The 21,790-nt window shown below is 36.0% G+C and overlaps 1 protein-coding gene across 1 annotated transcript in view; it reads right to left on the bottom strand.

Moving 5' to 3' along the window:
- The window catches only part of LOC143258066 (somatomedin-B and thrombospondin type-1 domain-containing protein-like), a 53,283-nt gene that overhangs the window by 29,040 nt on the left and 2,453 nt on the right, over positions 1-21,790 (bottom strand). Inside the window, exon 2 of the mRNA XM_076517088.1 lies at positions 15,151-15,348. Coding sequence (XP_076373203.1) covers positions 15,151-15,348 — 198 coding nt within the window. The remainder of the gene's footprint in view (positions 1-15,150; positions 15,349-21,790) is intronic.

The raw sequence follows: 21,790 nt of genomic DNA, 5'->3' as shown, positions 1-21,790 counted from the left end.
CAGCAACTCAAAGTGAATCACACCAACAATATCTCACCAAACGCTTAACAAGACTTTTTCAGGGTGGAGAGCCATTTTAGGCTGGGCTTTAGCCAGTTTAACTGCACTGAGCCATTGTCTGCGGCGCTTAATATTTTTATAATATATCCATTTTTCATCTCCAGTCACTAACCTGTCCCAAAAAGGTGAGTTACGTTCACCAGAGTGCAGAAAATTGCAAATGTCCACTCTTGCTCTAAGTTTGGCTTCTGTCAAATCATGGGGACCCATTTTCCAAGTTTTAACACCTTTCCAAGCTGTGAGAGATGACGGTGAACTGTTAAATGGGTTGAATTAAGCTTCTGTGCTAGTTCTTCAGCTGTTACAATACCATCTTCATCAAGTACAGCCAGCAGCAAGTTATCATTAAACTCAACAGGATAACCGGAACGTGGCGCATCACTTAAACTGTAGTCACCTGATCTGAACTTCTGAAACCACATTCGACATTTTCTTTCATTGAGAAACTCCGCACCATACACACTTTGAATGTTTCGTGTGGTTTCTGCTGCACTGTTGTGTTTTTTAAACTCATAAACCATTATATGCCTGATGTATTCCTCAAATACATCAATCTTCATAAAGGTTTATTTGATTAATGATCTGGAAAGTGGGGTTAGGTTAGTTTCTTTTATTTGTCTGAACACTTTTATACACGTTCTATTACATCTTTTAGTCATTAAAGCACTCTACAAAGACAAGAATGATGATGCACTTTCTGTATTAAATTTTCGGACATAACTTCGGATGCCCTGATATATTTCACCCACGTAATAAATGATTTGTAGAAGCTCGTGATATTCGAACCCCCAATCATGGGCGTGTGTATTTAAGTGATTCTATTACGATAATCTATAGTCGTATTTTGCGATTAGCACCAATCACTATTAGTTTTAAACCTAACATACACATTCGTACAGTGCGCTGAGCTAGCCATTCAGTATACAATTTAATAAGTCAATGAAAACGAAACTAGAATGCCTCACTAACTTTAGATTGCGAACGAGTTCGTTGCACTTTTCACGCATCTTGAGAACGTACGACTGGCGGTGATGTAAAATACTAAATATTTTATCACATTTATAAAGATTACCTTTCAACACGCAACTTAACGATGTCAGGCGTTGTATTATGTTAATGATTGATTATCCTCTATCACTATATCTCCTTTTCCATGTCTGACAACCTGAGTGGAGTTCCATCTGAACACAACTCAATTAATCTCAAACTTAGGTGATCACAGAACGTATCAAACCAGTTCAGAGGTACTTATACTATAGAACTGTAAAGTTTCTATAAACAAACTGTGCACTTTTCTAACGTAAATAGCTCTTCAACAAATACAGTACGTGCCCTATCCCGGCCGGTGTTATGAGACTTGGTACTTCAGGAAAGGCCTCGTCGGCACTTGATATGGCAGATGTAGTGTGATTGACGTAATGTACATTATTCTTTACTTATATTCAGAAGTGTACTTAATCAATCTGTCTGATTGTTAGATATTAGTTGTGTGTTAACCTGTCTGACTGTTAGATTATAGTTGTGTGTTAATCTGTCTGATTGTTAGATACTAGTTGTGTGTTAATCTGTCTGACTGTTATATATTAGTTGTGTGTTAATCTGTCTGATTGTTAGATATTAGTTGTGTGTTAATCTTTCTGTTTGTTAGGTGTTAGTTATGTGCTAATCTGTCTGATTGTTAGATATTAGTTGTGTGTTAATCTGTCTGACTGACATAAGCTTTCTTTTATATATTGTGTTTATGTACTTAAATGTGTTTGAATATTAGATATGCAATCTAATCTGTCTGATTGTTAAATATTACATGTGTACTTTAATTTGTTTAAATATTAGAAATGAGTCGTGTAATCTAATCTTCCTGCATTTTAATTAATACTTACAATCGGATTTTCAAGAATCGATCACTTGATTATGTAAAACATCTTTTTCCTATTTTAAATTTTCTTTGTTGAAGGAAAATTAGAATTGCGGTAGCGCGTGAAACTCAGAACTAGCGTTTAAATATTACTTTTATTTATCGTGTTGATAAAAATGTATAATGTATCTATTTTCATTATTTTTAGTTTGTTATAATTAGGATTTTATTACAGAGATTCCTCTTCATTGTTACTTTGGTATCTTGATTTAAGGCTAACTTAAATCTCGTGAGAAATGTTTGGGTTTACTGCCGAAAATATCAATGAAGTAATGAAATAATGGTTTGTTTTGAATTTCGCGCGAAGCTACACGAGGGCTAGCTCGCGCTAGCCGTCCACAATTTAGCACTGTATGACTAGAAAGCAGGCAGCTAGTCATCACCACCCACCGTCAACTTGTGGGCTACTCTTTTACTAACAACTAGTGGGACTGACCTTAATATTATAACGCGCCCACGGCTGAAAGGGTGAGCATGTTTGGTGTGACTAGGATTCGAACCCGCGACACTCAGATTACGAATCGAATGCCTTAACCACCTGGCCATGCCGGGCCAGTAATGAAATAATACATTTATAATTAAGACCTTATAACTGTATGTTATTAGCTGTACTTCTTTGTGAGTTGATTTTTATTTTTGATCCAAGTAGGTAGTTTGATCCGATCCGATGTTTCAATACTTGATGTTTTATTTATTTACTCATGTCGACAACAATTAATTCTTATGAGTGCCTCCGGTTATATCTGTTCCTGAGCTTTAGCTAGAGGTCAGATCATTTTAAACCAAAAATACTGCCACGCTCTCTACAGAACACTGTACTTTATTTTAACTAAAATGTTACTTCCTATATCAGCCATCTTGAGGCTCGGCATATGGTCAGGTGGTAAAGGCGCTCAACTCGTAATCTGAGGGTGACGGGTTCGAATCCCTGTCACACCAAACATGCTCGTCCTTTCAGCCGTGTGGGCGTTATAACGTGCAGTCAATAGCACTATTTATTGATAAAAGAGTAGCCGAAGAGTTGGCGGTGGGTGGTGATGACTAGCTGCCTTCCCTCTAGTCTTACACTGCAAAATTAGGGACGGCTAGCGCAGATAGCCCACGTGTAACACTGCCGTGAGCTACTCTTTTACCAACAAATAGTTGGATTGACTGTTACATTATAACGTTTCCATGGCTGAAAGGGAGAGCATGTTTGGTGTGACGTGAATTCGAATCCGCGACACTCGGATTACAAGCCGAGTGCTTTAACCATCTGGTCATGCCAGGGCCTCTGTTGAGTAATATAATTAGACTGGTTAACGTACGGCCCATGCTTGGTATTATTGTTCGCGCATGAGAATATAGGTAATGAAAAAAGTCTCATATGTTACTTTATTTTAACACTGCCTGAAAATTTTTAGGTACCGCGGTTATTGAAGATCCCCTCTGGTTGTTTTCTTCACACCGAAAGTTCGGAAAGAGATTGATAGAAAAACACATAACGTTTATGTTTTTATGTGTTTTTTTTTCTAAGTTGGTACACTGATATATCTTTACAACGTGTAATAAATTGTTCGTATTTGGTCTTAAATATAAACCACTTGTGCCAAAAATGATAGTTGCATTTATAGCAGGGACCGGCATGGCCAGATGGTTAAGGCACTCGACTCGTAATCCGAGGGTCGCGAGTTCGAATCTCCATCACACCAAACTTGCTCGCCTTTAGAGCCGTATGGGCGTTATAACGTGCCGTCAATCCAACTATTCGTTGGTAAAAGAGTAGCCAAAGAGTTGGCGTTGGGTAGTGATGACTGGTCTTACACTGCAAAATTAGGAACAGGTTGGCACAGATAGCCTTCGTGTAGCTTTGCGCGAAATATAAAAACAAACAAACACTTATAGCTTTGATAAGAATTTTAAACAAATGTTCATTCATTAGTTGACTAGACCACGTATTTTGCTTCAATCACAACAATGCCCCATGTTGAACAAAAAATACAGACCTGGTCAACTAATGAATGAAAATTTGCTGTCATATTCTTATCAATGCTATAAGTGTAGCCACCGGTATAGTTACTAATTTCGAATTCATTCCTTTTATATTCTTCTTTAGATTGTATATATCGTTAAATAAATATCTGTATCTATAAATCGTTCTCTTTACTTAGTAAATAAATTTGAGCTGAATAATAATAATAAAAAGAACTCAGCGAAAGAAAAAGCAAATAATCTCGAACTCAGTACGAACACCACTAATGAATTGTAAAGAAAAAAATCTAATAGGCACTTTATCGTAAATAGAGTTGAGTACGACAATTTTCAGACACAGATCAAGATCTAATAATCTTAAGAAGAGATGAAACAACAGAAAAATTATTATTGATTAGGCCTTGAGATTAAACAGAATTTTTAGCTTCCAGAGCAAGTTGGAAGGTTATTATGCAGCAAAACTCTCTGGTATTAATAAACTATAAAAACCAAACTCAAAACATACACATCAGGCTTAGCGAACAGTAACTGTCTGTTATGTTTTCAACTGTTTCTTGAAGTCTCCTTGTTTCGCTCGATTTTCGATAGAAAGGAGGATTTGGATAATACGAACATTTGGGATGGGCATTTAATATATAGAACAACTACATAGCCAGATAAATATCCCTTAAACTTCTCAAGTTTATTAAATGTTACGAAATTCAAAAGAAGAAATAAAATAAAACACAATTTGGTTTTAAAAAAAACTACACAGAGAGAAAATTACAACAATAAAAATACGTTAATAAAACCAACAATCGCTTTAGAAGGAACCAATTGAAACTTCCAATAAGAAACCTGAACATTGAACTTGATAAAAAACTTGTAACCTTTTATTTCATTTACACTATTTTACACGTTATTCTGATAAAACAAAGCCATCAAGGACATTGAAAAGACTTATATGTGACATATAAACATTTCTAAACAATATATACCAAACGTTTGCACGTTCTATGATTTCAATAGCGGAGTCTGACGAAAGTTACGTCCAGAATCGTAGCTAATAAAGTAATTTTGTGTGTGTGATAAACGTACATCAAAAACTGTGCTGGTAATGATTGGAAGCCCCAACGAAAATAAAAAATACAATACGTGATATGAATCTACATGTTTAGTAACAATTTTGTACGACATAAAATATTACGTCCACTGAAAAAATTACACAATAATTAACTCAACGTCATGTAATATTTACATCAAAGTCATGCGATATTAAAATATTGAACCTCATTTCTTTTGCTGATTGGTTGTTGTCTTAATGTTAAAGTCGACGGATGCTCAATCATATGATGACCCGATTGCAAGACAGAAACCGCAGTTTAGTACATTAATACATAGCTCCAACCCCAAGACTTTCGATTTATCGTAAATGGTTGTAAAACGGATTCATCTGGAGTGAACAATAACTGAAGAACTAGTCACTGATCCGTGTTCGCTCACTTCTTTGCTTAGTTTTGTTTTCGCGTATATAATAAATATCGTGTTCATCGCTTGTTTTTGTGTACATAATAAATATCGTGTTCATCGCTTGTGTTTGTGTATATAATAAATATCGTGTTCATCTCTTGTTTTTGTGTATATAATAAATATTGTGTTCATCGCTTGTTTTTTGTTTTCGTGTAGCCTGGCATGGCCAAGCGCGTTAAGGCGTGCGCTTCGTAATCTGAAGGTCGCGTGTTCGCGCCCGAGTCGCACCAAACATGCTCGCCCTCCCAGCCGTGGGGGCGTTATAATGTGACGGTCAATCCCACTATTCGTTGGTAAAAGAGTAGCCCAAGAGTTGGCGGTGGGTGGTGATGACAAGCTGCCTTCCCTCTAGTCTTACACTGCTAAATTAGGGACGGCTAGCACAGATAGCCCTCGAGTAACTTTGTGCGAAATTCAAAAAACAACAACAAGAAAACAAATTTTCGTGTGTATAATAAATATCGTATTCATCGCTTGTTTTTGTGTACATAATAAATATCGCGTTCATCGCTTGTTTTTGTGTATATAATAAATATTGTGTTCATCGCTTGTTTTTTTTTTCGTGTATATAATAAATATCGTGTTTATCGCTTGTTTTCATGTATATAATAAATATTGTGTTCAACGCTTGTTTTTGTGTATATAATAAATATCGTGTTCAACGTTTGCTTTCGCGTATATAATAAATATTGTGTTCATCGCTTGTTTTTGTGTATATAATAAATATCGTGTTCATCGCTTGTTTTTGTGTATATAATAAATATTGCGTTCATCGCTTGTTTTGTGTTTTTGTGTACATAATAAATATTGTGTTCATCGCTTGTTTTGTGTATATAATAAATATCGTGTTCATCGCTTGTTTTCATGTATATAATAAATATTGTGTTCAACGCTTGTTTTTTGTGTATATAATAAATATCGTGTTCAACGTTTTGTTTTGTGTGTGTTTTGTGTACATAATAAATATCGTGTTCATCGCGTATATAATAAATATCGTGTTCATCGCTTGTTTTTGTGTATATAATAAATATTGTGTTCATCGCTTGTTTTTGTGTTTTCGTGTACATAATAAATATCGTGTTCATCGCTTGTTTTTGTGTATATAATAAATATCGTGTTCATCGCTTGTTTTTGTGTATATAATAAATATTGTGTTCATCGCTTGTTTTTGTGTATATAATAAATATCGTGTTCATCGCTTGTGTTTGTGTATATAATAAATATCGTGTTCATCGCTTGTTTTGTGTTTTTGTGTACATAAATATTGTGTTCATCGCTCGTTTTTGTGTATATAATAAATATCGTGTTCATCGCTTGTTTTCATGTATATAATAAATATTGTGTTCAACGCTTGTTTTTGTGTATATAATAAATATTGTGTTTATCGCTTGTTTTTGTGTATATAATAAATATTGTGTTCATCTCTTGTTTTTGTGTATATAATAAATATCGTGTTCATCGCTTGTTTTTGTGTATATAATAAATATTGTGTTCATCTCTTGTTTTTGTGTATATAATAAATATTGTGTTCATCGCTTGTTTTTGTGTATATAATAAATATCGTGTTCATCGCTTGTTTTCATGTATATAATAAATATCGTGTTCATCGCTTGTTTTTATGTATATAATAAATATCGTGTTCATCGCTTGTTTTTGTGTATATAGTAAATATCGTGTTCATCGCTTGTTTTTGTGTGTATAATAAATATTGTGTTCATCGCTTGTTTTTGTGTATATAATAAATATCGTGTTTATTGCTTGTTTATGTGTATATAATAAATATTGTGTTCATCGTTTGTTTTTGTGTATATAATAAATATCGTGTTCAACGTTTGTTTTCGCGTATATAATAAATATTGTGTTCATCGCTTGTTTTTTTGTATATAATAAATATTGTGTTCATCGCTTGTTTTTGTGTATATAATAAATATCGTGTTCATCGCTTGTTTTTGTGTATATAATAAATATTATGTGCATCGCTTGTTTTTGTGTATATAATAAATATTGTGTTCATCGCTTGTGTTTGTGTATATAATAAATATCGTGTTCATCGCTTGTGTTTGTGTATATAATAAATATAGTGTTCATTGCTTGTTTTGTGTTTTTGTGTACATAAATATTGTGTTCAACGCTTGTTTTTGTGTATACAATAAATATTGTGTTCATCGCTTGTTTTTGTGTATATAATAAATATTGTGTTCATCTCTTGTTTTTGTGTATATAATAAATATCGTTTTCATCGCTTGTTTTTGTGTGTATAATAAATATTGTGTTCATCGCTTGTTTTGTGTTTTTGTGTACATAATAAATATTGTGTTCATCGCTTGTTTTTGTGTATATAATAAATATCGTGTTTATCGCTTGTTTTCATGTATATAATAAATATTGTGTTCAACGCTTGTTTTTGTGTATATAATAAATATCGTGTTCAACGTTTGCTTTCGCGTATATAATAAATATCGTGTTCATCGCTTGTTTTTGTGTATATAATAAATATTGTGTTCATCGCTTGTTTTTGTTTTCGTTTACATAATAAATATCGTGTTCATCGCTTGTTTTTGTGTATATAATAAATATCGTGTTCATCGCTTGTTTTTGTGTATATAGTAAATATCGTGTTCATCGCTTGTTTTTGTGTGTATAATAAATATTGTGTTCATCGCTTGTTTTTGTGTATATAATAAATATTGTGTTCAACGTTTGTTTTTGTGTATATAATAAATATTGTGTTCAACGCTTGTTTTTGTGTGTATAATAAATATTGTGTTAATCGCTTGTTTTCGTATATATAATAAATATTGTGTTTATCGCTTATGTTTGTTTTTGGGTATAAAATAATTATCGTGTTTATTTATTGCTTTTTGTTTTCTTGTATGTAATAAAGATCGCGTTCTTCGCTTACTTTTTGTTTGCGTGTACATTATAAAGTTCGTTTTTATCTCATGCCAAACGCGATTAATTTGTTTATTTGTCACGCACTCAGCCGAGTTTTTAGATTCGAATTGCATGTTCATCATATTCTAAAGCGAACATAGTAAAAAACAGCGAGTTACCTGAGAACGCCACAAGAGGAGAGGAAGGAAAACTTTATTAGATATTCTTTGAATATGTAATAAAATACGATTACACACGGTTTACATATTTTATTGGAAAGTAGAGTAGAATTATAAAGAAAATATGTTAAAATATTCCATTTCTTGTGATGCCTCACTTTCTCTTCAATATATATCTATGTAATGTTTGCATATTTAGTGTTGATAGAACAACAACATACGGGATATAATATTCAACTTGCTACCACTGAAATTTGAAATTCTATATCTGTGTTCAATCTTTACATATTTTTTCCTCTCTTGTTTTCTTCACTCTCATGTCTCTTAAGTTCGTCTGATACTCTTTATTTCATATGTTTTTGATTAAAACAGAGATGAAACATCCATAAAGTGTATGTAATAAGTAACTTTACGTTTGTCTTGTAACATTTCTATTTTAGCAAGACATTCACAATCAATGGTTCAACAGTAAGTCTGCAGGAATACGTCGCTAAACATTGGATTTCGATAACTGCAGTAGACGAAGAACAGAGAAACAATTGAACGTAAAAGTCAAGCTGCCTTTAGTCTCGTGCAAAGCCAAATGTTTGAATCAAAGATAGGAAGTGACAGATTTCTTGCGCGTAACTACAAAAAATCTTTAGTCAGAAAAACTAAACTTGTGAACACTAACATACAAACTGTTTTTACCCTAGCGGGTGCCCGTTGAAACAGTTCAAAGGTTAATTTTCTGAAAACAGTGATGAGTAAATATAAACTGTACAGTTAATCCAAAGCCTTCGATTATAGCGTAGATGCAATATGATTGTCCAGTGGGCCATTTACAACTGTATTTAATCATGTGTTATTTCAATAAAGAAAATGGCAATGTATTTGTTTATAAGTTATCGAGACTTATTGCAACGCTTTGTTTGTTTGGAATTAAGAACAAAGCAACACAATGGGGTATCTGTGCTCAGCTCACAACGTGTATTGAAACCCAGTTTCTGGCGGTGTGAGTCTACAGACATACCTTTGTGCCACTGATGCAAATGCAACGCACTGTTGGTAAAAATATTTGTGTTTCGTTGCAATGGCTACATCAAGTGACAATGAGCATACATGTTAACTAAGTAATCATGAGTATTGCTTCGTTGGATAACACCGTTCTTAGTCATTTTACTGAGCGCAAGAAAAGATCGCTATCGATGTGAGCACTTTTTTGATAGTTGTCATTTCTGTAAGAAGTGTCAAAAGGGAGATGTTCAATTCAATTCATATCAGTTTACTCGATATGCAATAATAAACTCGTAAAACCAATATGCTAAACAACAACGAATATTTAGACTCAAACATAAATTGTTGTTTTTCTGTTCATGTTGCTAAATCTAACACATTTATTTCAATCAGTTGACGACGTAACTTCCGTTTATTTGGTTAAATTCCTTCAGAAGAAGAAACACTACATTTTCTCAATGATTTTTTTACCCAAATTCTCTGTCCAACACATACGAAGGCTGATGGTTTGATGTTGGTATCGATAATGATGTTCCTATAATGTAGTCTTGTTGGGATATGAAAACAATTGGCTATTATATATAGTTGTATAAACACTCCTAATGAATCACTTGTTTGCTTCTGTTGGACGTATCCCTGTTCAGAAGAACTCTGTAAGCACTTGACATGTCTTGATATGATATCTGTAAGCACTTGATATGACTTGATATGATATCTGTAAGCACTTGACATGTCTTGATACGATATCTGTAAGCACTTGATATGACAGATTATATGGTTATTTCATATTTACTCCGATTAGTTTATTCTACTGTTTCATCTTTCATTGAGAAAACTAGTTGTGTTTACTTTCCTGTGGTAAGTTTATTCTAGTGTTTCATCTTCCATTGAGAAAACTAGTTGTGTTTACTTTCCTGTAGTAAGTTTATTCTAGTGTTTCATCTTCTATTGATAAAACTAGTTGTGTTTACTTTCCTGTGGTAAGTTTATTCCACTGTTTCATCTTTCATTGAGAAAACTAGTTGTGTTTACTTTCCTGTGGTAAGTTTATTCTAGTGTTTCATCTTTCATTGATAAAACTAGTTGTGTTTACTTTCCTGTGGTAAGTTTATTCTAGTGTTTCATCTTTCATTGTTAAAAGTAGTTGTGTTTACTTTCCTGTGGTAAGTTTATTCTACTGTTTCATCTTTCATTGATAAAACTAGTTGTGTTTACTTTCCTGTGGTAAATTTATTCCACTGTTTCATCTTTCATTGATAAAACTAGTTGTGTTTACTTTCCTGTGGTGAGTTTATTCCAGTGTTTCATCTTCCATTGATAAACCTAGTTGTGTTTACTTTCCTGTGGTAAGTTTATTCTACTGTTTCATCTTTCATTGATAAAACTAGTTGTGTTTACTTTGCTGTGGTAAGTTTAATCTACTGTTTCATCTTTCATTGATAAAACTAGTTGTGTTTACTTTCCTGTAGTTGTAGCAGCTTGCCATGTTTCCTTGGTGATAACAGCTTGCCACCATGCCATGGTTCCTTGGTGATAGCAGCTTGCCACCATGCCATGTTTCCTTGGTGACAGCAGCTGTTTCTATGATTGACTACTTACCAGTTTCTTTCCATGTCACCATGCGACTGGTGAATGTAGTATAACTTAACTGTCCTATTGAGAAATTCGTTCCTTTTTAACGTTTTCTTTTTTCTGTTAATGTTGACTGTCTTTGTTAATTTGTTTTTACAACAATAACACGATCTTGCTTTAAAAGTAACTATTCCACAATATTCATATTCACTACTAATACTGTTCTGGCATATTGTTTTTCACAGACGACATTTGTGTTGGAAAAGCAAATAAGAATCTTCAAGATGGCGTTGCTAGACTGGAATTTCGCGTCAAGCTACACGATGGCTATTTGCGGTATCCGTCCCTAATTTGGCAGTGTAAGACTAGAGGGATGACAGCTAGTCATCACCACCCATCGCCAACTGTTGGGCTACTCTTTTACCAACGAATAGTGGGATTGCCCGTAACTTTATAACGCTTCCATGGCTAAAAGAGCGGACATGTTTGGTGTGACGGGGATTCGAAACTGCGACCCTCAGATTACGAGTTAAACGCCGTAACCCACGTGACTATGCCTGGCCTGTTAATAATTAAATGAATAAATTGGTACTTCATTATCTATATTTAGCTGAAACATAACGAAATTTATCCCACATAAATAACAGAAACGCCCCTAACGACATTCCACGTCCAATCAAAAACATAATTACCATTTTTCAGAACCAACTTACTCCTCTCTATTGGTTAGGCTAATAGCTCATTTAATTAAAGTACGATTCTAAGTAACTGAATGCAAGTAACGATCTTAAATTATGCAAGTTCTCACGTGATCAAAGGAAACTCGTTTTTATGACGAAAGTTCGTGTGCGTTTCAAGCGAAACGTAAAACTATTTTTTGATCTTCTACATGTTTTTGATTGATCACTTTATAAGAATTTCTTTGGTTTTGTAACTGTCTGGAAATATCTCAGTTGTTATTTCAAATCAAACTTTTTGGCAAAGTATCAATTATTAATATTTTTTGTTCTCTCTCTGTAGAACCCACTGCATCTTGTCTACACACAATTTAGGCCCGGCATGGCCAGGTGGTTAAGGCGCTCGACTCGTAATTTGAAGGTCGCGGGTTTGAATCTCCGTCACTAAAAGAAACGAAACCAGAAGCTAATCAGGTTTTTTTTAAAAAAAAAATTTAACGAAATAAATAAAAAATCTAAATACAAGTTCAAGATCTTTTTCAGAAAATTTAATTTATAATAAAGATGACAAAATCATCATACTTACATGAGGTTATTTCGATCCAATTATCTGGACGAATGATGCAAAGTAAGTGTTTTAAGAGAAGAGACTGATTAACCCAGAAACAAGAAGTAACATCAGTGTATCAAACTTAAAATAATGATTAAAGTTTTTATTCTTTTCTTACCACAAAGAATACACAGTATGCTACATACTCTGTCCATCGCCTGAATCGAGCTCCGGATTTTAGCGTTGTTAAGTTCATTAATTTAATGTTGAATTACTGAGGTACAATTATATATTAAATTGATAGATGAGGGGGTCCATTTTTTACCTTATTTTGTTCTATAGAACAAAGGAACACAATGATGTGTTTGCGCTCTGTCCACCACGGGAATCGAACCTTAGATGTTAGCGTTGCAAGTCCATAAATTTATCACTGATCCATTTGAGTAAATTAAATATTACACTGACGGATGAAGAGTCCATTTTTACCCTGACTTGTTGTTTTGTTAGAACAAAGAAACACAATGATATATATATATATATATATGTGCGTACTGTTCATCACGGGAATCAAACCCTAGATCCTAGAGTCAAGTCCATAAACTTAATGCTGACTTATGTAGATAAACTTAGGTAAGAGTTAATTTTTTTTTCGATAACTTGCTTTGTTAGCACAGTAGTGAATCAAACCCCAGAGTTTAACGTTGTAAGCCCGTAAAGTTATCGCTAAACCGTCGAGGATAATTATTTTACAGAATATAAACTGTAACCAAGACTGGAACGGACCAAACCTGTAGGACAACATCCTAAAATAAGCACAACAAATGACACACAAAGCAGGTGTGATCTGAGCGAGTAATTGACATTCGATATAGCAGAAAAGGACAACTAAATGTTCATATAATGAGGTATGTTCAGCAGTGCACGTGGCAAGAAAACAACGACCCAGTTTCCAAGGTTCTTTAGAATGTTGTCAATATGGCGACTTAGAGCCAATATCACATTGACATTGATGGATTTATGAAACTATAAAAAAAAAATCTTCCTGTAGTGAACTTCCAGGGAGAATGTTTTGTTTGTTTTTACATCATTTTGGTTTCCAAGAAGAGAAAAATTATTCGAAAACATTCCATAGGCTGAGCGTGGCCCAGTTTTTAACGTGCCCGGACTTTAAGTGTGAAGATTTGTTGTTTTTCACCACATACCATATGAACGCTCTCCGCATCATGTGATCGATGGCCTGCTATAAAAGTCACGGTGAAATTCCACTACTCCAACAGCACAGTGCTTTATCTCCGGACTTACAACGCTAGATATCGGGTTTCGATACCTGTGATGCACAGAGCACATATAGCCCTTGTGTAGCTTTGTGCTTAATTACAAACAAACAAATCCCACTAGCGGATCAGAGAAGAGTAGCCCAAGTGCTGGCGGTGGGTGCCATAGATATTTAGTCTATCAGTTGACAATTATGGACAGCTATAAGCAGATAGTAGTTGTGTAGATTTATGTGAGAACTCAAGACAAACAAGCGAACCACACGAAGCTCCTATTCGTTTCGTTGGTAGGGGCGTTCCTGTTACATTAGGATTGTCGCTTTGTTTACCGTTTTATAGAACAATTTCAAGTTCTCACATGAAGGGGCGTAGATCCTGGGGGAGGATGGAGGGTATACATCCCCCCCTTCATTTTAGGTAAGAGGTATGGTGCGTACAATCATCCCCCCCCTACAGTTTGGTCTGTTGAATTGTTTTATTGCATCACAGGCCTACAAATTGTGTGTTTGTTCTTGTGATTCTCGTGTTCTTACCAATCGAATTACATAATTAGGCCTAGATGTAGGCTTTTTCAGTAGCAGAAATGTACATCTTTAATAATAGGCGTGCTTCTAAGCTTTTCGATCTAAGCGATAGTTCGTAAGTATCAGTCAGTAGGCCTAAGTATACATGCAAGTATCGTGGCAACAAGATTACTCTGTGACTGCATGTTTACAGCTTTCAGGTTCACGTAATCAGAGATTATCAATTTGCAAATTGAACAGACCACATAAGTGGTTGCAAAAATCATCCCACCCCCCATCGGATGTTAAAAAAATCTACGCCCCTGCCCATAAGGTAATTATAAAAGCCAGTACGAGTTAATAGTCCTTCTGCGAGATGTACAGTGACAGAAGTAACCTGAAACGACTTACCCGTATACGGTACGAGGCTTAACTTATCAACCTCAATATTTAAAGTTAATGACACATGCGTGTTTATATTGTCCTTAAGAAGAAAACTGAACAACAACACATACGGAGGGGGGGGTAATAAAAACACATGAAAGTCTCGGTCCAGATGACATAGGTATTGCTACTCCCGTACTTCTGTATATCCTACGCTGTGATTGGTAACTTTCATCTCGAGGTTTTAGTAATGCTTTCAGAATCCAAGCCTCACCTCTGCTAGCGTGACAGCGATAAGTTTTTCCTGATAAAGTCCGAGGTTTGATTCTCTGCGACTTATAGAACAAATTACCCTTTTGAAACGAATAATCCTCTTTTCTGGTTTGGCCTGTTTTGAATTTCGCGCAAAGTTACACGAGGGCTATCTGATCTAGCCGTCCCATATTTAGCACTGTAAGACTAGGGGGAAGGCAGCAAGTCATCACCACGCACCGCCAACTCTTGGGCTGCTCTTTTACCAACGAATAGTGGGATTGACCGTCACATTATAACGCCTCCAAGGCTGAAAGGGCGAGCATGTTGGGCGCTACGGGGATGCGAACCCGCGACCCTCAGATTACGAATCGCACGCCTTAACACGCTGTCACTTAACAGTCAGGTATGGTAACAAAAAAGTGAATTCTTACCTAGACGAACATTTTCCCGTGTGTTACGCACGTTACATTCGTTTCCCAAGCAACCACGTTTCTGTACAACTTCTGGACATCTTTTCCCGCCATTTTGAGGTTGTTGGGAAATCCGGCGTTGTCGCGTCATTATTCCAGATCCGCAGTCGGCGTTACACCACGACCATCGTCCCCAGTGTGTCACCTTGCAGTCTGTCACTATAAAACAATAGAGAATTTAGCTTGAGATATTAAATTATAGTTTTAGAAAATTCTAAACAAGTTACTTGTTAAAACAACAATGACATGTTTATATAATGTTTAACATATATTTCAATTTTTTCACCAGTTTGTTTTTAGGATATTGCTCACCAATATTTGTGATGCTCTTTCGATATATGGAAATCCTATAATCGAAGTTTTGTTTGTTATCCATATTATTTCCAATACTTTCTTTATTTTAATGTTGTCATGGTAACAGATCATGTCAGTTTCAGCTAACAAAACAAACCACACGAAAATGGTAAGATAAAGAAGACAGACTTTATGGGATTAGTTTAAAGAATAGCCATGAAAGAACCGTGTAAATACGTCAACGTGTTGCATTAGCGTCAAGTCTTTGATCTGATCATGCTATTTTGGTTTGCTTTCAATTTTGCGCAAAGCTACACGAGGGATATCTGCGCTAGCCGTCTCTAATTTAGCAGTGCAAGACTAGAGGGAAGGCACTTAGTCATCACCACCCACCGCCAACTCTTGAGCTACTCTTTTACCAACCAATAGTGGGATTGACCATAAATAATAACGCTCCCACGAATGAAAGGGCGAGCATGTTTGGTGCGACAGGTATTCAAACCCGCGACCCAAAGATTATCAGTCGAGTGCCTTAACCACATGACCATGGCGGTTCCACCATGTTAGTCCTTGTGTAATATAAATACCCACTAATAAGTTACACGAACGTGTGTACACCGGTAAACAAATGATTTTTTTTGTTTTGTTTTAGAATATGAAGATATATATTTCTTGATATTTTTGGAAACATAGATTGGAAAATTTGAAACGAAACATCAAAAACGTGATAGCAAAATAAACAAATAATTATTTAGGTGTTAAAAATAGGTTCACTCTGACTCACCAAATTATAGATGCCAAAAATACACATATCGCAGTGTTGGACAGGTTATCAAGGTTACTAAGGCAGATTAGTTTATGGAAAGGATACAGTGACGAGGTTGCTAGGATAGTATAGTGCTAACAATATGGTTTGGATAGTAACTTAACAGAAATAGGCGGTGCTTTAATACAACACGAAAAATAATAACTTGGAAGGCATTATGTAATAGCGTATAAAAAGGTGTCTGGGCCAGATATGTATCTTGTATGAAATGTTGGCAGGGGTTTATTTCTAGTTATCGTAAGGATTATCTGGCTGGTCACGTGATGTGCTCTAAGAGTAGACAGGCCAATAAACCTGCAGCTTGTGTATCTGTTCAAGCTTATGTTTCTGAACTAAACAGATCAAGCCAGAAGTTCGTTAGGTGGCATTGAAATATCAGGCTTAGCACAATGAGTCTGTCAGGATAAGCTTTCATTAGTTTAATGATTATATGAACAACGTACATAAAATACATGCACTTTGCTGCGGGGCTCGAAAACCTTCTTCATGATTCACAGATCCCCAAGTACTTCTATAGGCATCTCATGGGTTTCATATTCGCAAACAAACCCCATTAAAACACTCGCCTATGGTATGTATACAAGAACGTGTTCCAAGTTTGGACTTGCTGGTTTAGGGGTTCGGGGTATGAATAACACGTGTCGCTCCCGCAGTCTCTAAGAGGGTAGCAACATAAAATCATGCCTGGATAACCTTCCGCGTGAGTTTTACCCCATTTTGGTATGGGAGGAGTGCTGCGCCACACAGACTGTAAAAGCCACGTGACACAAAACTGAAGAAATAGTTCGCAGAAAAATAAATAAATTCGCAGGCAGACAAACAAAAACAAAACAAATTCCGTGGCAGGTGTTTAGTTTTACAGAAAGATAGATTTCCCAATCAGGGATATTGATGTCCCTCTTCGACCCGCTCGTGATAGAAATTTGATGTGAACACAGGGAATTTAGGATATATTTTCGATCTGACTTGTTTCTGATTTACTCGATTGATACTGAGGATTGAAGCAGTGAGACAGTCTCAGAGAAGAGCGAAGGTACGAGTCCAGTCAGATTAGGCGGCGAAGAGAGACCAGCCACCGTGACCTAAAATAGCGTAATAAGACAGAGAGCACGTGTAACCTGTGTAAAGATAGTCCCTGATATTTAGAACAAGACAACCAGCATATGTATATATCTAAGTAAAGACAGGCCCTGATATTTAGAACATGACAACGAGCATATGCATATATCTAAGTAAAGACAGGCCCTGATATTTAGAACATGACAACGAGCATATGTATATATCTAAGTAAAGACAGGCCCTGATGTTTAGAACAACAAAGAGAGCGTACTTAAACCACTATCTAAAGACAGACAGGCCTCGATATTTAAAACAAGACACCGAACTTATATCAGTGTATAAAGAAAGACTCTGGTTTTTAGAATAACATCGCAGGTATATTTATTTACGCAAGGCTAAATGTCATTTAGAATATATCATTATATGTCATTAATATAACCGTGTCGAAGATCGGTTAACAGAAAACATTCATCTGTCGGTTAAATGACACATTATTTGGACATCTTTAGTTCGACAGTCCATTGATAGGTTGTTTAGTCTGTTTGTCCGTAACTTTCTGCGTCATTTCGTTTGCTCATCCTCCTGTTCAGGTGCATCATTTGTTTGTATACTTTCCTAACAATTCATTCCTCCCAGGTTTTCCACGAACGTTTGTCTCAGTCATCCTTTGGTCAGTTTGCACCCAATCTGCCCGTCTGTTGTGTCAGGTATGCATAAGTTTATCGATTTCTCATCTAATGTACTTCTGTTTATCACCTGTGCGTAACCATTCTATGCATACGTATGATCATTCGATTATTTGAAGGTCAATCTACTGATGATAGAGATTTTCAAAACGAAACCCAAAACTCGAGCGCTTTCGAATAGTTGAAAATTATGGTAGAGTTAGAGTACGAGGTCTTTATTCAAAACATTCAGCCTTCCCTCTGTACACCTTTTGGAATCCCAGTATGTCCACGTTACGTCCATTGTTGTCCATGTAGAACGAAGTGTTATTTCGTTATAATAGATGTATGGGAGTGATTACAAGAAGTGTTCGGGAGTGAGTTACAATAGAAGTGTGGGAGTGAGTCACAAAAATGTACGGGAGCTACAAGTAGTTTGTGGTAGTGTGTTACAATAGGTATATCGGAGAATGTTACTCTAGGTATATGGGAGTGTGTTACAATAGGTATATGGGAGAGTGTTAGAATAGGTATATGGGAGAGTGTTACTCTAGGTATATGGGAGTGTGTTACAATAGGTATATGGGAGTGTGTTACAATAGGTATATGGGAGAGTGTTACTCTAGGTATATGGGAGTGTGTTACAATAGGTATATGGGAGAGTGTTATAATAGGTATATGGGAGTGAGTTATAATTGGTATATGGGAGAATGTTACTCTAGGTATACGGAAGTGTGCTACTACAGGTATATGGGAGAGTGTTACTCTAGGTATATGGGAGAGTGTTACTTTAGGTATATGGGAGTGTGTTACAATAGGTATATGGGAGTGTGTTACAATAGGTATATGGGAGTGAGTTATAATAGGTATATGGGAGAATGTTACTCTAGGTATATGGGAGTGTGCTACTATAAATATATGGAAGACCGTTACTCTAGGTATATGGGAGTGTGTTACAATAGGTATATGGGAGAGTGTTAGAATAGGAATATGGGAGAATGTTACTCCAGGTATACGGGAGTGTGCTACAATAGGTATATGGGAGAGTGTTACTCTAGGTATATGGGGGAGTGTTACAATAGGTATATGGGAGAGTGTTACTCTAGGTATATGGGAGTGTGTTACAATAGGTATATGGGAGAGTGTTACAATAGGTATATGGGAGTGAGTTATAATAGGTATATGGGAGAATGTTACTCTAGGTATACGGGAGTGTGCTACTATAGGTATATGGGAGAGTGTTACTCTAGGTATATGGGAGAGTGTTACTCTAGGTATATGGGAGTGTGTTACAATAGGTATATGGGAGAATGTTACTCTAGGTATATGGGAGTGTGCTACTATAAATATATGGAAGACTGTTACTCTAGGTATATGGGAGTGTGTTACAATAGGTATATGGGAGAGTGTTAGAATAGGTATATGGGAGAATGTTACTCCAAGTATACGGGAGTGTGCTACTATAAATATATGGAAGACTGTTACTCTAGGTATATGGGAGAGTGTTACTCTAGGTATATGGGAGTGTGTTACAATAGGTATATGGGAGTCTGTTACAATAGGTATATGGGAGTGAGTTATAATAGGTATATGGGAGAATGTTACTCTAGGTATATGGGAGAATGCTATTATAAATATATGGAAGACTGTTACTCTAGGTATATGGGAGTGTGTTACAATAGGTATATGGGAGTGTGTTAAAATAGGTATATGGGAGTGTGTTACAATAGGTATATGGGAATGTGTTACTATAGTTATATGGGAGTGTGTTACAATAGGTATATGGGAGTGTGTTACAATAGGTATATGGGAGAGTGTTACTCTAGGTATATGGGAGTGTGTTACAATAGGTATATGGGAGTGTGTTACAATAGGTATATGGGAGAGTGTTACTCTAGGTATACGGGAGTGTGTTACTCTAGGTATATGGGAGTGTGTTACAATAGGTATTTGGGAGTGTGTTACAATAGGTATATGGGAGAGTGTTACTCTAGGTATATGGGAGTGTGTTACAATAGGTATATGGGAAAGTGTTACAATAGGTATATGGGAAAGTGTTAAAATAGGTATATGGGAGTGTGTTACAATAGGTATATGGGAATGTGTTACAATAGGTATATGGGAAAGTGTTACAATAGGTATATGGGAGTAAGTTATAATAGGTATATGGGAGAATGTTACTCTAAGTATACGGGAGTGTGCTACTATAGGTATATGGGAGAGTGTTACTCTAGGTATATGGGAGAGTGTTACTCTAGGTATATGGGAGTGTGTTACAATAGGTATATGGGAGTGAGTTATAATAGGTATATGGGAGAATGTTACTCTAGGTATATGGGAGTGTGTTACAATAGGTATATGGGAGTGTGTTACAATAGGTATATGGGAGAGTGTTACAATAGGTATATGGGAGTATGTTACAATAGGTATATGGGAGAGTGTTACTCTAGGTATATGGGAGTGTGTTACAATAGGTATATGGGAAAGTGTTACAATAGGTATATGGGAAAGTGTTAAAATAGGTATATGGGAGTGTGTTACAATAGGTATATGGGAATGTGTTACTATAGGTATATGGGAGTGAGTTATAATAGGTATATGGGAGAATGTTACTCTAGGTAATAGGGAGTGTGTTACAATAGGTATATGGGAGTGTGTTACAATAGGTATATGGGAGAGTGTTACAATAGGTATATGGGAGAGTGTTAGAATAGGAATATGGGAGAATGTTACTCCAGGTATACGGGAGTGTGCTACGATAGGTATATGGGAGAGTGTTACTCTAGGTATATGGGAGAGTGTTACTCTAGGTATGGGAGTGTGTTACTCTAGGTATATGAGAGTGTGTTACAATAGGTATATGGGAGAGTGTTACTCTAGGTATATGGGAGTGTGTTACAATAGGTATATGGGAGAGTGTTAGAATAGGAATATGGGAGAATGTTACTCCAGGTATACGGGAGTGTGCTACGATAGGTATATGGGAGAGTGTTACTCTAGGTATATGGGAAAGTGTTACTCTAGGTATATGGGAGTGTGTTACTCTAGGTATATGAGAGTGTGTTACAATAGGTATATGGGAGAGTGTTACTCTAGGTATATGGGAGTGTGTTACAATAGGTATATGGGAGAGTGTTACAATAGGTATATGGGAGAGTGTTACAATAGGTATATGGGAGTGAGTTATAATAGGTATATGGGAGAATGTTACTCTAGGTATATGGGAGTGTAATACAATAGGTATATGGGAATGTGTTACTATAGGTATATGGGAGTGTGTTACTATAGGTATATGGGAGTGTGTCACTACAGGTGGGCCTGGCATGGTCAAGCGCGTAAGGCGTGCGACTCGTAATCCGAGGGTCGCGGGTTCTCGCCCGCGTCGCGCTAAACATGCTCGCCCTCCCAGCCGTGGGGGCATTATAATGCTACGGTCAATCCCACTATTCGTTGGTAAAAGAGTAGCCGAAGAGTTGGCGGTGGGTGGTGATGACTAGCTGCCTTTCCTCTAGTCATACACTGCTAAATTAGACACGGCTAGCACAGATAGCCTTCGAGTTGCTTTGTGCGAAATTCCAAAACAAACAAACAAACTACAGGTATATGAGAGTTTGTTACTATAGGTATATGGGAGTGTGTTACTATAGGTATATGGGAGTGTGTTACAATAGATACATGAATATAAAATACAGAACAAAACAAAGTAAAACATGTTTTCAAGAATATTTGTCCGTAAGACGATTTGAACAAACAAATC

Source organism: Tachypleus tridentatus, chromosome 7 (assembly GCF_004210375.1).
Source record: "Tachypleus tridentatus isolate NWPU-2018 chromosome 7, ASM421037v1, whole genome shotgun sequence".
Lineage (NCBI taxonomy): Eukaryota > Metazoa > Arthropoda > Merostomata > Xiphosura > Limulidae > Tachypleus > Tachypleus tridentatus.
The sequence above is the reverse complement of the archived record's forward strand: the minus strand, read 5'-3'. Positions and strand labels throughout refer to the sequence as shown.